Here is a 16,980-nt window from a genome sequence, read left to right on the forward strand (position 1 = left end):
ACAACTATTTCCCCTAAAGCTTAAGGTATGATAATACTGCGGTGGCAATGTATATTCAGTTTGTTTGTTTCTTCCTAAAGCTTTACTGAGGCATAATTTATATATAATAGAATTTTATGAATTTGATGAGTCTTGTCAAATATATAAAATTTATATATGCATCATTTAAACCATGTAATTACCACCATAATCAAGTTATAAAAACACTTCTAGCCTGACCAGGCGCTGGTGCAGGATAGAGCGTCGGACTGGGATGCTGAGGACCCAGGTTCGAGACCCCGAGGTCGCCAGCTTGAGCGTGGGCTCATCTGGTTTGAGCAAAGCTCACCAGCTTGGACCCAAGGTCGCTGGCTCGAGCAAGGGGTTACTCGGTCTGCTGAAGGCCCCCGGTCAAGGCACATATGAGAAAGCAATCAATGAACAACTAAGGTGTCGCAACAAAAAAAAATCCTGATGATTGATGCTTCTCACCTCTCCGTTCTTGTCTGTCCCTATTTATCCCTCTCTCTGTCTCTGTTAAAAAAAAACAAAAAAACAAAAAACATTTCTAAAATCCTAAAAAGTTCTCCCTTCTTAGCACCCCAAGTGTACCCTTTTGCAGTCTATCCCCTCCCACCTGGCTCCTGGCAATGACCAATGTACTTCATGTTGTTATAGTTTTGCCTATTCTAGAATGTCATATAGTGTTATCTTTTGTGTCTGACCTCTTTCATTTAGTATAATGTGTTTGAGAAGCATCCATGTTGTTACATGCATCAATAGTTCATCCCTTTTTATTTCTGAGTAGAATTCTACCCTGTGGATATTTCAGTTTGTTTATCCAATTATCAATTAATCCACTTGGCTTCTTTCCAGCATAGTTGTGGTTTTAAAGTATATTTCATTGTGACAGAAAACAAAAACCTGCCAATATTAGTTCTGAGGTTAAAGGGATAATTAGAGATGATAAAAATTTGATAGCAGAAATAGAAAAAACATTCTCAACAAAGATATGCCTTTCTTTAATATATTCTTTAAACACCATCTATTCATTCAACAAATTCTAGGTACTATATAGGCTAATAGAAATACGGAGATGAAAGATGGGACCCCTATTAGTGTCATAGTTTAGGAGCCAGCATACTATATAGCTCATAGGCCAAACCCAGTCAGATGCCTGGTTTTGATAATAAATTTTTATTTGACACTCCAATAACAAATTTTTAAATACATAAAAAAATAAATAAAATTTTATTGGAACACAGCCATATGCATTCTTCTTTGGATTGTCCATGGTTGTTCTGCGCTAAAATGGTAGAGTTGAGAAGTTTTAAGAGTGACTGTACAAGCCCTGGCCGGTTGGCTCAGCGGTAGAGCGTCGGCCTAGCGTGCGGAGGACCCGGGTTCGATTCCCAGCCAGGGCACACAGGAGAAGCGCCCATTTGCTTCTCCACCCCTCCGCCGCGCCTTCCTCTCTGTCTCTCTCTTCCCCTCCCGCAGCTGAGGCTCCATTGGAGCAAAGATAGCCGGGGCGCTGGGGATGGCTCTGTGGCCTCTGCCTCAGGCGCTAAAGAGTGGCTCTGGTCGCAACATGGCGACCCCCAGGATGGGCAGAGCACCCCCCCCTGGTGGGCAGAGCATCACCCCTGGTGGGCGTGCTGGGTGGATCCTGGTCGGGCGCATGCGGGAGTCTGTCTGACTGTCTCTCCCTGTTTCCAGCTTCAGAAAAATGCAAAAAAAAAAAAAAAAAAAGTCACTGTACAGCCCACAAAACTTAAATAATTACTATCTAGTTTGCTAACTTTTGGCCTAGACCCCCTATCTCCTACTATAAAAAAATAACAGTAACTATATTTCAAAGAAGGACAATACATCTGGAGAAGAAATGTATCTGAGAACACAAACCCAGTAAATTCTCTGTTATCTACACTAGACACACTGGACATCTAATGGGTGCTTCTGTGCTTCTCAAACACATTGAATGACCAACATTCAGCAAATAAAGTCCCGGCAAAACACTGAAGCATCTTTTCAATGATCAAAGGCAAATTAAATACATTTCTAGAGTTAAATATATTTTAATAAATCATTGTTTTTTGAAATTTGGATACACACAATTTACCACCTTGTTGGAAAAAGGATTACAGTGCATAAACTTTAAAATCTTTGTCAAGTTTCCCTGAGATATTACCAAAACAGACATTCAGTCTATCAGAAAATAATAGCTGCTTACTGCTCGTACTACTGTAATAATAAAGTCTTTAATTAAGCTTTCTATAAATGGCTGAAATGTTCAGCTGTAAAGACAAATTGAGAGGACATTAGCTCCTTGAAAATAAACAATGCTAGTATCGCCTGACCAGGCAGTGGTGCAGTGGATAGAGCGTCAGACTGGGATGCCAAGGACCCAGATTCGAGACCCCAAGGTCACCAGCTTGAGCATGGGCTTATCTGGTTTGAGCAAAGCTCACCAGCTTGGACTCAAGGTCGCTGGCTCGAGCAAGGGGTTACTCAGTCTGCTGAAGGCCCGCGGTCAAGGCACATATGAGAAAGCAATCAATGAACAACTAAGGTGTCACAATGCGCAACAAAAAACTAATGATTGATGCTTCTCATCTTTCTGTTCCTGTCTGTCCCTCTCTCTGTAAAAAACAAAACAAAACAATGCTAGTATCATGCACAATGTGGACATAGGCTACAATCCTGTTTCTTCAGCAAAGTGAGTAATTCTAAATAAATGTTACAATTTTGAGTATCAGACCCCTGGAACTGTCAGAAATTTGTAAAATTAAATGGGTAAGATGGACTACTACACTCAATCTGTGTTTCACCCATTTAGAGCAAAGTTTTCAAACAATTTAAATGCTCAGCTTTTAAATTATATATTTAGAATATATTTAGAGGCCTGACCTGTGGTGACACAGTGGATAAAGCCTGGACCTAGGACACTGAGTTTGCTAGTTCAAAACCCTGGGCTTGCCTGGTCAAAGCAAATATTGGAGTTGATCCTCCCTCCCTCCCTCCCTCCCTTCTCTCTCTCTCTTTCCTGTCATGAAAAAATAAAAAAATCTTAAAAAAAAAAAGATATACTGGTATTTAGAAAAAATTAGTCCCTTGCTGGTTGGCTCAGCAACAGAGTGTCGGCCCAGAGTGTAGAAGTCCCAGGTTCAATTCCTAGTCAGGGCACACAGGACAAGCAACCACCTGCTTCTCTACCCCTCCCCTCCCCCCTCTCTTTCCCTCCTTCTCCAGCAGCCATGGCTTTTTTGAGCTGGTTGGCTGGAGTGCTGAGGATGGTAACATGGCCTCCCCTCAAGTGCTAAAATAGCTCAAGCAACAGAGCAATGGCCCCAGATGGGCAGAGCATCGCCCCCTAGTAGACTTGCTGGGTGGATCCTGGTTGGGGCGCATGCAGGAGTCTGTCTCTCGCTTAATAAAAAAAAAAAAAAAGAAAAATTATATATTCAGAGACTCAGGAGTCTGGCTCCATGCAGAAGGAGTTCTATGAAAATATTTTGCAATATCACTTAGAAGTAGTTGTATCAGCAAATAGTTAAGACTTAATTAGTAACCTAATAAGTCATGATCTAAAAGTTACCTAACCTCAGTAATAAAGGGCTTGCTTTTTCTTCTCTCATTAAGTAGGGCTTCCAAGATTATTGTATTTGCAGGTCCCTCCTTCAAGATCCCAGGGTGACGTCACATGCCATCATCCTATACAGACTGGCTCAAGTCAGTAATCCCAAAAACGGGGGGTGGGGGGGAATAAAGTTTTCTTTTCACAAAGATAGCACAGCATTCCTGAGTGTCCTGCCAAAAGTGGAGCACTTGATAGTGGGTTCTCTTACTGGGCAATAATCCAAATACATTTCAATGGTTAAGAAACCACTTTTGGCCCTGGCCAGATAGGGCATTGTCCTGGCACACAGAAGTCCAGAGGTTTGATCCCCAGTCAGGGTACATGCAAGAAGCAATCACTGAATGCACAACTAATAGGAACAACTCAGTGGAATGAGTTGATGCCCCCCTTCCTCTCTCTCGAAAAATTTTTTTTTAAAAGAAACCACTTTCAATAAAAACAAACACAGTTAAACTTTAAAATGAGTAAAGAAAGACCTTAATGATATGCTGCCACATGTTTAAAAATGTTTGAGACTTAAGTTTTCTTATTTTGATTTCTGAAAGAAAATCAAAATAAGTTTTTTTCCCACAAAAACTGAAATTTAATTTATACTAGTTTCTCTGACTGAAAAATTATATAAGACCTAGAGGAAAACTAGATATGATTTATGATAATATTTATACAATACTTGCTGCCCAAGAGTTTAAACAATAATAGGAAGTCCCTTAATTTCACATGAATAAGGTTACTAAGAAATATAATGGGCCTCACTTTTAGGAAAAATAAAACAAGCTAAAACAAATTGCTTGGGAAGAAATGGTTCATATCACAAAATAATTCTTCCTGGTGCAGAATGATTTAACTCAAGAGTTCCTCTAAATTGTGGGTATCTTAGTTCATCTAAAATTATTTATCAAAATCTATGCATGCGCATCTTGGAATGAACAGTTCTTGTACCTAAGCAAGGTACACCTGTCTTTTTATTTCTACAGTTAAGAAAAAGCAAAGTACAGAACTTAACCAGGTTAAGTGTCTTGTCTGAGTCTAAAATGTAAGTCAATGACAGAACTGTGCACTAAATTCAATTTCTTAACTCCCTACGCTGTGATATCCTGCAAATGGCAATGTAAAACTAGTAAAAGCTTCAGAGAAAAATCTGCTCAATGACAGGCAGATTTAAGGACAGCCCAACTTTGAGAATCCATAAACCAAAACATAAAGTCCTCTTAGCTCTAAATGTACAATTAAGTGCTATTACTGATTCTTTGCTGCCATTTCTGATAAGGCTGGTCAGCAAACAAGAAAAAAAAGCCATGTTAATTTCTTCCTTTCTTTTCTTTTCTTTTTTTTTTTAAGTGAGAGGAAGGGAGATAGACAGACTCCCTCTTGCATGCACCATGACAAGGATCCACCCAGCAGCCTCCATCTGGGGCTGATGATTTCAAATCAACCAAGCTATCCTCAGTGCCTGAGGCCGCCACCCGGACCAACTGAGCTATCCTCCAGCTTGAGGCTAACGCTTGGACCAATCAAGCCACTGGCTATAAGAAGGAAAGAGAGAAAGAAGAGGGAGAGGGACGGGAGAGAAGCATGGTTGCTTCTCATGTGTGCCCTGACCAGGAATCGAACCCAGGACATCCGCACTCTGGCTAACACACTATCCATTGAGCCAACCAGCCAGGGCCTTAGTTCAAAACTCAAATATCTTGAAGAAGAAAATGGTTGAGAACCAAGCCAATGTCCATTTAAAAAAAGTATGTTTATGAATATGTATGGTGTGTGTGTGTGTTGATAAACACACACATCGATCACACATAAACCTCCTGGGAGTGGGACGGAAAAGTCAGACAAATTAATAGGCATAAAGACAGCTAGGGATCAAAAATTCAGTAAAATCACAGTGGGGTGCTTACCAGGACACACAGTGATTTCCTCTATAGAACTCTCTGGCATAAGGACTAAGCTTCTCTTACTGGCCAAAGCAGCAATGCTGAAAAAGAACCAAACCCCAAGTGAATTCCCAGTAAAATAAACCAGAACACAGCACCTAAAAAGCAAAGCCAATCACTCACAAAGCTGCAGGTAGCCTGGTCCCTGCCGTCTCATACCACAGAGCACAACAGGGAAGCAGAGTATCAGTAGTGAAAACTCCAGTGAGAAAAGAGAAATAAACATGCCTACAACTTTGGTTCCAGTCAAGTCAATGAGTGAAAGGAACCCTTTTTTGGAGTCTTCACAAAGGAAGGTTGAAAGGTAAGAATTATGAATACTACAGAAGACAAATACTCCATTCCAATATAAGAATATCACAGGTATTTCAGAGCCTCCATCTCTGCCTTCTGAAGGTTAGAGATTTGTAAACTCAGAGAAAATATGGAGACTCTCCTGACAACCATTAGCCTTTCTGGCACCTTGGGAGTAAAATTACCTCTTTATTTCAAGATGTGACTTTGTAGGCAACAAAAATAAGATACAACAACTCCAAAAATCTGCCCACAGAAATTGAAAACCTCTCCTGAGAAAAATATAATTACATTTTAAAATTATATTTTTAATGTTTATTTTATTGATTTTAGTGAAAGGAAGTTAAAGGAAGTGAAAGAGCGAGAGAGACAGGTATATCGATCTGTCCCTGAATGTGCCCTGAGCAGGGACAGAGCCAGCAATCTCTGTGCTTCAGGATGATGCTCCAACCAACTGAGCTATCCAACCAGGGAAGAAAAACATATTATGACTGGCTCCCCTCATCTGACTTTCTGGTTTACCCTGCCTGTTCATGGAGTGCAATCTCTTCCTAACACAGGAACACATGGCGGAGAGATCTGAGCATCTGAGCTAGGCCCCTCATGCTTCACAGAGCTTTATGGTTAGTTTGATCAAGTATGGAAGAGGACACACATTCTCACATCAACCAAGAACCACAGAGAAAATAACCACCATGGATTCATGATAAATAACTAAATCCTGATAGAAAACCACAAGTGATTTCTCTCTCTAAATAAAACATTTCATAGCATTTGTTATAAACCCAAGCCAGACACAGTTTACTCTGCATGTAACAAACAATTTGCTGACATTTATAAAATGCACTAATCAATTTGAAGTCAAACCGCATTGCCTGCAATTCCAGCTCTCTCCTGGTGACAAAGCATATAATCATTTATTAAAACCTACATCTGCTCTGCACAAAGCTCACCACAACAAAGCAGAGAGAGGCCTACAGGAAGCAGAAGGCCTACTCTAGTTAAAACCACTTCCAAAACTGTCTTAACAGCAGGAAAATCAAACCAAAGCCATATTCTTTAGTTCAGGAAGAAATATCTAGTTCTATTAACCAAAAACTTAAGAATGCCAACTAAATTACAGCAAATGGCAATTGGGCCTCAACTTCCATGTAAGAGATGAAAGTCACTCAACGCAAGAAGATTAAACTCTTATGTAATCCCCAAAGGTCAACTTCCAGATAAAAGGGGAAAGTACAATAATTGGAAGTCTAATTCAACTAATAGTAGTTTATAACTACCTAACCACCATATATTAAAGTGAGAACATCTAAGAAAGTAACCCCATCAATCAATCAGTGAGAATAATTAAGGAGGTAACACAAATACTACCATTTAAGGAAAAAATGAGATATAATTGGATGATAAGTAGCATAGAACAGGAATGAGAGTAATACAGGTTCTGTATAGCCTGAATAATATGAAGGCTTCAGGAGGATGTAAGTTTAAGACCTAAGGAATCTTAAAGAGTAGTCTTAAAAGATGTATACAGCTTAGATATGCAGATAATATAAACATAAGCAATAAAAACAAAGGGGACAGAAAGACTAGAAGGATCAATAAGAAATCAGAGCCTTCACAGTGGCTTAGGAAGCTAGCATAGTTAGTCAAGAGAGTAGCAGGATGTAACCACTTCTTAGAAATAGTGTAAATGAGATTTACACGGGATGGCTGGATTGGACAAGAAAACCAACAAGGAAAAACAAGATTTCTTCCACCTAAATATTCTAGAATTCTATGAGATGCATATATGAGAAATGGGAGATAATGATTTCTCCTAATCTTTGCTTATAAAAGAGTTAAAATATCCTGGGAAGCTGCCCCTCCATCATCTCTCTTATTCAGGAACCATCAGAGCAGAATTCAGACCCATATAATCTCACCTTTGTGAGGCAGATACAGAGTTTCCTTCTTCAGAAGTTTCCTCAGCAAAAAGCCCTTGGGAAGACTGCAAAGAAATACATACCATCCTAAATATACAAGCACAAATGTACTAGTTTCTCTTTCTTTTTAAAAAAAAGTTAATTTTTCAACATTACCATTCGGCAGTTAGCAATAAGACTAACATTTTACATTGTCAGTAAGTTTCAGTAAAAAGCATATCCTGTGAATTCAAAAGACTGAGTTTTAAATTACAGGTGAACCACCTATTAACTTTGAAATCTTGGATAAGTCACATCTGAATCTGTCTCCTCATCTTATTATGAGTATTCACAATTGCCTCACAGAGTGTTGTAAAAATTAAACAAGGTAACATGTGATGCACTTTGTAATCTAAGACACATAAATATTAATTGATGAGTCAAATGAATTATGATTTGAGAAAAGCAGTTATAAAGCTTTTGTTGTGAGAAGCAAAGATATAGAGAAAAGTCCAGTTTCAGTGGAAATATTGAATTGGAACAAACACTGCAATCCATAAAAGACATCTCTCTGGGCACAACCGAGTGCCCACACAGAACATCCCGAAAGGAAGGTTGGAGAGATTCCTTTTACTAGAAATCTGCCACTATGGTTTGAGTATCTGACTCTGGGATATCTTTTAAGAAACATAACATATAAAGACTTGATAAGGAAAAGACTATTTTCTTTGATTAATGGTAGAGTTGTACAGATGTCAACTTATTAAATGCAGGTGTATAGAAGAGCATAGAAAAAGCAGCAACTGCTGACTTAGGTGGACTTCTGAGGGATGTGTGCCTGGACTGTAAGGCTTCTTCCAATAGATGGAAAGCTACTGACTGAAATTTTGAGGGTCTCCTAACAGGGTATAAATAACCTAAACAAGTTAGGCATCTCTCTACAACTCAGGTAAATGATGAAATACACTAAAAACAGGAACCCCTTCAGTCAAAGGGAAAATAAGGCTATACAATAATCAGAAATATAGCCATTATAAAAGATAAGGGTTAAACAAAACTGTCAAAAGTATTAAAATACAACAGCAATAAGTCCCTATTTGTTTGAACTCAGTGGTGATAAAGTTTCATTCCTGAAATCTAAAAAAAAAAAAAAAAAAAAAAAAAAAAGGCAAATACTGACACCTAGTGTCCATTTAATAGAATTCTACCTTCTTGTAATGATTTGTTGACTAAGCCTAGGGCTTCAGAACCAACCAATGCACTAAGAAGTTATAAGATACCCCACCTCTACCTTAGGCTAAAGCATCTCTTCCTTTCTCAGAGTAAGTTTTTTTTTTTTAAATATTATTGGTCAAAAACGGAACTGGGACCTAATTCCAAAATCCATGCTCTAACCACTGTTAATATTTACTCAAATGATCTTCTTCCCAACCATTTTAACATAACCCAAGAATACCTTCATTTCAATACATCATTTTTAATTTCTAAATTTATACCTCAATAGCAGTAATCTGAAGATAAGAGTAAAGCGAGATTCTTTTAGAATTGAAAATAACAGTAAAACAAGCAAGCAAAATTAAATTTGAATAACCAAATTTAATCAAGGTAGACAGGAAAGCATAACAACAATGTAACTTTAAGGAAACTATGACCTGATCAAGACATAGATAGCACCCTGCCTGAAGAAATATGCTAATGGAGCCTGACCAGGAGGTGGCGCAGTGGATAGAGTGTCAGACTGGGATATGGAAGACCCAAGTTCGAGACCCCGATGTCGCCAGTTGAGCGCAGGCTCCTCTGGTTTGAACAAGAACTCACCAGCTTGGACCCAAGGTCGCTGGCTCAAGCAAGGGGTTGCTCGGTCTGCTGAAGGCCCATGGTCAAGGCACATATGGGAAAGCAATCAATGAACAACTAAGGTGTCACAATGAAAAACTGATGATTGATGCTTCTCTGTTCCTGTCTGTCTGTTCCTGTCTATCCCTCCCTCTGACTTTCTCCGTCTCTGTAAAAAAAAAAAAAGAAAGAAAGAAAAAGAAATATGCTAATGGAAAAAGGATAGTTTACAAAAAATCTAAAAAAGGAAAATTCGAAGATCCAGAATCAAGCAGTGTTTTCAACACCATGGCCTGGGAAGTGAAAGTAATTAGACACATCATCTGGTCACCTCAGAAATATCCTCTTTTGTCAAGCACTGGGTAGCTTATCAAGTCTTTCCATAAACTAGTTGAATCATCCCTTAAAATTCCATTTTTTGATTACTGTTTCAGGTTCCCATATACTTCATTATAGAAGGAGGCACAGTAGATAATGGATCTGAATATTCCAGTCACTAAAAATGTCTCTCTTCCATAATAAATTAACAAAGTGTCATTTGGTATGCCTATCAGCTTCAAGTTTGGTTAGTCAGTCAGTTCTCACTCCCCCAAACACATAATTTGATCATTTCTGAGGAACAAACTCCAGTATGTGAACTGAAAAATTAAAGCGTAGACATTGAAAGTAGTGACCACCTTCCTGCTGTATGCTCATCAAGATAACCTGTTAGTCTTCATTAACAATTTCCCTATTATCTCAGTGATTCTAAAGCTTTTATAACCTTCATATAAGACTAAGCAATCTGTGCCAGGTGAAGGTTTTTCTGAGTCCTATTTTCTGGGACTGTCTTGCTATCTCTTATCAACTAAGTAGTCTCAAATGTGGGCAATTTCAGCAAAGCCAAAATCAATAAAAAAATATTTAACAAAAACATAAATTCTTTCTACCCACAGTTCCTAAAAGCAAAAGACCAAGACAGGAGGTGAAATGACAATCATAACTTTCATTATTTGCCTATATAATTGGTAATGCTGTTCTTTGTTTTCTAAAGATACTATTATGTGTTGGTAAGGCAGCAGTGAAGGAGGTATTTTGACACATTGCTGGAAGTAGTACACAGATTTGAGCACCTTTCTGAACAAGCAAAAGGACAACAAATAGCAAATCATTTTTTATGTTCATAACTCTCTAACTCAGCATTTTTCTGGTTCCCTATCCCTAAGGAAACTAATTTTAAATAAAAAAAAATTGTATTTAGAAAGATGTTTATCACAACCAAAATATCTGGCAATAGGAAAATGATTAAAATATTATGGTAAATTCATAAGCCAGAATATTAGTCATTTAAAATAAAATCTATAAATAATTTTAACATCATAAGAAAATGTTTGCATGTTAACTTTAAAATACAAAAATATGATCTAAACCAGGGGTCTCAAACTCACGGCCCACGGGCCGCATGCGGCCAGCCCACCAGTTTTGTGCGGCCCGCAGACTGGCCCGCAGATTAATCCACGAAGTTTGATTAGTCTGCGGGCCGCACAAAATTTGTGGGCGGGCCGCACGGCCGCGAGTTTGAGACCCCTGATCTAAACCATACAAAAACAGGTATAGAAAAAAAGGACTATATCACTAAATGGTAGGATTGTGGGTGCTTTCAACTTTATTCTTCAAACTTTTTAACACCTTATGCTCGCTTTGGCAGCACATATACAAATGTTAAACATCTTTCAATAGTTCTAAGTGATCTCTAAAGTTAATGTTAATGGCTACACTAGATACTCACTAGGTTGTCTTCCTGATCTCCTTTTGCTAGACAGCCCCTCCCCCTCCCACTGCATCACAGCATCACAGCCATTTGTACAATTTGACTTATATCTCCTTCAGGCCATAATCAACTGGGCTGCTGAAGGCTAAAAACCTCAAAGGACCCTAAATTCCTTTCCTAGAAATCCAAAGTTAAACTGGGTGAGAGAGAGTAAATCTCCTGTAATCTGTGTTTAAGTTTGAGAGCTGTAAAATCAGTATTTTCCACCTACCATGTGAAAGAGAAGCAAAGGAAGACAGTCTGCAGGGAGAAAAATGAAATAGATACAATATAGCACTGAAATACAGATAAATTACAGTTGATTTTCTAGAGCCAGTACCTTCTCCAGGTTTTAGAATTTATGAGGCACCATGTTTCCTTATAATAGTCATTTTTTTATTAAAATTTTTTTTAAGACTTTATTCATTTTAGAGAGGAGAGAGAGAGAAAAAGAATGGGGAGGAGCAGGAAGCATCAACTCCCATATGTGCTTTGACCAGGCAAGCCCAGGGTTTCGAACCAGCGATCTCAGTGTTCCAGGTCAATGCTTTATCCACTGCGCCACCACGGGTCAAGTTAAAGTCCTCATTTTAATTAAGATAGCTTGATTTGATTTGTTGTAGTCAAACAGTACCAAATAATACTATTTTTAGAATCTTGTGGCCCGTTAATGAAGTAAAAAAAACTTCAATCTAATAAGGCCAGCCACTAGGATCAAACCACATATACGCTATTCCAAAGGTACTGCTTTCCAACCTCAGAGCCCAACAAGTCTATGTTCTAGAACTCTGACCCCTGCAATCTTTCAGGCTAACAGCTTGAATTACAATAAACCATGTGGAGTTAATTTGTTCTTTTCAGGGGAAGCATCTCTAAATTACAAAAAACTATGTAACAAAACATGTTATCATAAGCATAACCTTTCATTTGGACAAGAGGCAAGTCATTAGAAATACTATTAAGAAAGATGCTTTCTCTTCACATACAGCAATCTTTCCATAATGTAGATGAAAAGGATGCTAGGGAAGAATGATTCCCATGGGTATTCTCAATGAATGACCTTCCGGTACCTTATAGAAAGCTACCATTTACTGAGTGTCCTAAGCATTATACTAGACATTTTATAAGAGTCACTTTAATCATTAAAACTATTTAGGCTTGCTATTCCATTTTACAGATGTAAAAAACTGAGATTCAGAGGTTTAAATGGTTTGCTCAAAGGAACACAGTTACCAAAAAGAGTCAAAATTCAAACTTCCCATCCCTACTCTCTACACTAGGCTATGAAATTTCTCATAGCTACCATTTCTTGAAGCCTTATCATATGAAACAGACTAGGATAACTGCAAAACAAAACCCAAAACAGAAATAGCAACAAAAACCAGTATTGTCATAAAACAGAATACTCTATAAAGAATTTAAAATTATATTTCTTTTATGATATTCAGAAAAAAACTGAATATAAGCTTTCATATATAATAATATAAAGTTTCATATATAATAATCTAGATATGTCAGAAAAAAACTAAAAAGGCAACCTTAATGTCCCCAAACAAGGGACTGTTTTCAAATTACCACAAGTAAAATTGGAAACAGAACACTATGTGGGGTAAAAAAATAAACTAGAAAACTATCTGTACTTTATATCACGAAGGACCACTTCCCTTAATACATAAAGAATGACTACAAACCACTAAGAAAGTTTGTCAAAAAAAGCGCCTGACCTGTGGTGGCACAGTAGATAAGGCATCAACCTGGAATACTGAGGCCACCAGTTCAAAACCCTGGGCTTACCCAGTCAAGGCACATATATGGGAGTTGATGGTTCCTGCTCCTCCCACCCTTCTCTCTCTCTTTCTCTCCCCCTCCTCTCTAAAAATGAATAAATAAAATCTGGGGGGGAAAAAGGTTGTCAAAAAGAAAACTACCTCTAAGATCTAAACACAGAAAAGGAAATACAAATGAGTCTCACAATAAGAAAAATGCAAATTAAGACTGCTTTGAGATACTTCCCATCTCTCAGATTGACCAAGATCAAGAGGTCCTGATAATACTGTATTAGTATGGGTAGGGGAAGCTTATCCTCACACACTGCAGTGAGTGTAAATTTATAAAACCTCTATTGAAGGCAATTTGATGCTATCTAACAAAACTGTAAATGCATATATATTTTGATCTACCAGTTACATCTACAACAAATTATTCTACAAATATCTCCCATGTGAATGAAATCTCTATTCAAGAATATTCACTGCTAGTGTTTATAATAGTAACATATTGGAAACAACCTAAATGTCCACCAATAGAAGCACTGGGTGAAGTAAAACTCATTCATACATGGTGTATTACACATCCAAAAACAAAAAAGAGAGAAATTCTTTATGTATTGTTATGGAATAATCTCATAGAGATTTTAAATGAAAAAAGCAGATTATAGAATAATGTGTAGAATTTACTATGATCTGTGTAAAAGAAGTTGCTTGTACTACATAAACTATCTTGAAAGGATATACTAGAAAACTAGTCATAAAGGTTAACTCCAGGGAGGGGAACTGGTTAGCTTGGGAAGAGGAATGTTTTCAAGTAGAGTTAATAAATAGGAAAAGATCTCAGATATACTATTAGGTAAGGGAAAAGAACAAAGCTTACACAGAAGAGTTTGCATTTTGTTGAAAAATTAAACAAAAAATGTTTTTATATGCATAGAAATAATGCTTGCCTCTGTTGGCACTGGAATTAGGGATAATTTTTTCTTCTTTACACTCTTTTGTACTTCCCTGATTTTCCATAGTGGACATGTGTTTCATTAAAAATAAGTAGGAAAGACCACAAAAATAATAACTAAAATCTCCATTTAATCTGTGAATAAATCATCCTTAATCACAGCATCACTGACCCTTACCTGACCATGACTGGTTGTTGGTTCTTCCTTCAACAAAAGTTTCTTTTTCAAGCTTTTAATTGGGTTTTCTTGGAAATCGTCAGTTTGCGAGTGCCAGACAGATGCCCTAGACTCCTGCCTCTCCTCCACTTTGTCTTCATCTCCCATATCTTCTGAGATGCCTTCATTTTTTTCATTAGCCTGATCTCCTTGGCCACACTCATTCTGGATTGGAGAAGGAGGTCTAGGTAACACTGGTTCCCCAAATCCTTTTTTTTTAAAGAGCTGCCTCTGAGCCATTTTTAGGCTCTTTTGATAAACCTCCATCTGGCAGAGAATGACCTTTGTATACTGGTTAGGGTCTATTCCAGCTGGGCAAAATGGAATACCCCAGAAGTAGTGCACAGTTCCCACACTGTTCTGGAGATCTTTGGCATCTGCTGAGGCAGGCAGACAGTGCCTACATGTGTCCCCCCTACCCTGGACTGCTTCAGGAAAATCACGTCCCCTCCCAGTACTTCCCTGTGGCTTCCCACACTGTGTGTGCTCAGCCAAGTGGCCAGTGCATCTGTCAAAACAGTTAACATCCTCATTCTCTACCACTGGCTGGCTTGACTGGTCCCAGCTTCCTGAGCTGCCAGAGACCGGCTCCTCTTCAGTGTGGTCCCAGGGCTCCTCTCTTTCCTCAGCCTCGTTTCCCTGACTGATATGTGAGCCTTTAAACAGTGATGGAGGTACCAGCTGCCATATGCCTGTGGGTATTTGAGAAAAAGTAAGGCTAAGGACAAACTGTTTTTTATCAAGAGGGCTTGGTAAGTTCTCACTTACCAAGAGTTACATAATGAGGGTAACAAAGGCTCTTCTTTGGGTTTAAACAAATGTTGGCTTTCCCTTGGAGATAAAGGTATCCTGGATATTAGTGAGATCTCAACTACTTTCTGATTTAACCTCTTTAATACCACCAAATAAATTTGGGGAGTTTCTGTATATCTACTGTCAGCATGAGATCCCTGTAATATGGTTATTCTTGATGAGTGCAAGGAGTCAGAATGGGGAGACATGCCTTCAGTGGTCCCAGAGTCTGTGGTTTTCTCATGGTGGGACTGTGAAGATGGTCCAGTGCCCAGAGGTCGAGATCTGGTAGCAGAAGCATCAGAACGCCAGCAACTCTGAAACAAGTGATCCCACACCAGACCAGGTTTATTATTAAAGTAGCTATATATGAAGGGTCACAGGAAGGACTAAAAGGGGAGGCCATTGTCCCTAAGACATTCTTCTCTTTAAAATGTAGATGCTCAGGCCTGACCTGTGGTGGCACAGTGGGATAAAGCGTCAACCTGGAAATGCTGAGGTCGCCGGTTCGAAACCCTGGGCTTGCCTGGTCAAGGCACATATGGGAGTTGATGCTTCCAGCTCCTCCCCCCCTTCTCTCTCTCTGTCTCTCCTCTCTCGCTCTCTATCTCTCCCTCTCCTCTCTAAAAAAAAAAAAATGAATAAATAAAATGTAGATGCTCAGGCCCTGGCCAGGTAGCTCAGTTGGTTAGAGTATTGTCCTGACCTACCGAAATTGTGGCTTTGATCCCCAGTCAGGGCACACAGAAGAATCAACCAATGAATGCATAAAGAAGTGGAACACCAAATCAGTGTTTCTCTCTCTTCCTCTCTCTCTAAAAATTAATAATCAAAATATTTTTAAAATGTAGATGCTCGTCCTGGCCGGTTGGCTCAGTGGTAGAGCATTGGCCTGGTGTGCAGGAGTCCTGGGTTCGATTCCCGGCCAGGGCACACAGGAGAAGCGCCCATCTGATCCTCCACTCCTCCCCTTCTCCTTCCTCTCTGTCTCTCTCTTCCCCTCCCGCAGCTAAGGCTCCATTGGAGCAAAGTTGGCCCGGGCGCTGAGGATGGCTCTGTGGCCTCTGCCTCAGGCGCTGGAGTGGCTCTGGTCACAACAGAGCAACACCCCGGATGGGTAGAGCATCGCCCCCTGGTGGGCGTGCCGGATGGATCCGGTCGGGCGCATGCGGGAGTCTGTCTGACTGCCTCCCCATTTCTGGCTTTGGAAAAATACAAAAAAAAAAATGTAGATGCTCAAATCAAATGGAATTCCACAATTATACTGAATGCCTACTATGTGCAAAGTACTGTACTAAATCACTACACTAAACACTTTTCTAATCTAGAGAAGTGGATGGCATAAATGGCTCAGGACCTGCCATTGGCAAATATCTTTCATTTTTAAAATAATTTTGACTACACATATTCAAATCACAATTTAACAGTACTTGAAAACTTTTTAAACTGTCCGTTCTTTCTCTCCACAACCCAACTCTAGTTCTCATTTTCCTTGCTCTCTCCACAAAACAGGGGAGGCAAGTATCTTATCTTGCCCTTTTTGGTTTCTTGGTAATAGGCAATTCTTTTCAGAAGCTGCTAACTATATACTATGGTTCTCTTAAGCCATAAACTGAAAATCTGTGGGGTGAAAGAAAAAACTCTTTCATATAGAATCAACAAGAGATTTTAAATTGGGTTTATCAAGAATTCAACATGGACTTTAAAAATCGTGTGGGCCTTGGCCGGTTAGTTCAGTTGGTTACTGCGTCATTCTAAAACACCAATGTTGCGAGTTTAATCCCCAGTTAGGGTACATATGGGGAGTGACCAATGAACACACAAGTAAGTGGAAAAACAAATGAATACTTCTCTCCCCCCCCACCTTTCCTCTCTCT

At 39.0% G+C, this 16,980-nt stretch overlaps 1 protein-coding gene across 4 annotated transcripts in view; it reads right to left on the reverse strand.

The window, feature by feature from the left end:
• Positions 1-16,980, reverse strand: part of UIMC1 (ubiquitin interaction motif containing 1) — a 164,181-nt gene that overhangs the window by 72,134 nt on the left and 75,067 nt on the right. For 3 of the 4 annotated variants that reach the window (XM_066272305.1, XM_066272306.1, XM_066272304.1), the window contains exons 5-6: positions 7,767-7,831; positions 5,515-5,591 (exon numbers count right to left, since the gene is read on the reverse strand). In XM_066272305.1, coding sequence (XP_066128402.1) covers positions 5,515-5,591; positions 7,767-7,831 — 142 coding nt within the window. Of the gene's footprint in view, positions 1-5,514; positions 5,592-7,766; positions 7,832-14,272; positions 15,004-15,314; positions 15,421-16,980 lie in introns of all 4 variants that reach the window. The other variant, XM_066272308.1, reaches the window with a different exon arrangement.

The sequence above is a fragment of the Saccopteryx bilineata genome, chromosome 4 (genome assembly GCF_036850765.1).
Source record: "Saccopteryx bilineata isolate mSacBil1 chromosome 4, mSacBil1_pri_phased_curated, whole genome shotgun sequence".
Lineage (NCBI taxonomy): Eukaryota > Metazoa > Chordata > Mammalia > Chiroptera > Emballonuridae > Saccopteryx > Saccopteryx bilineata.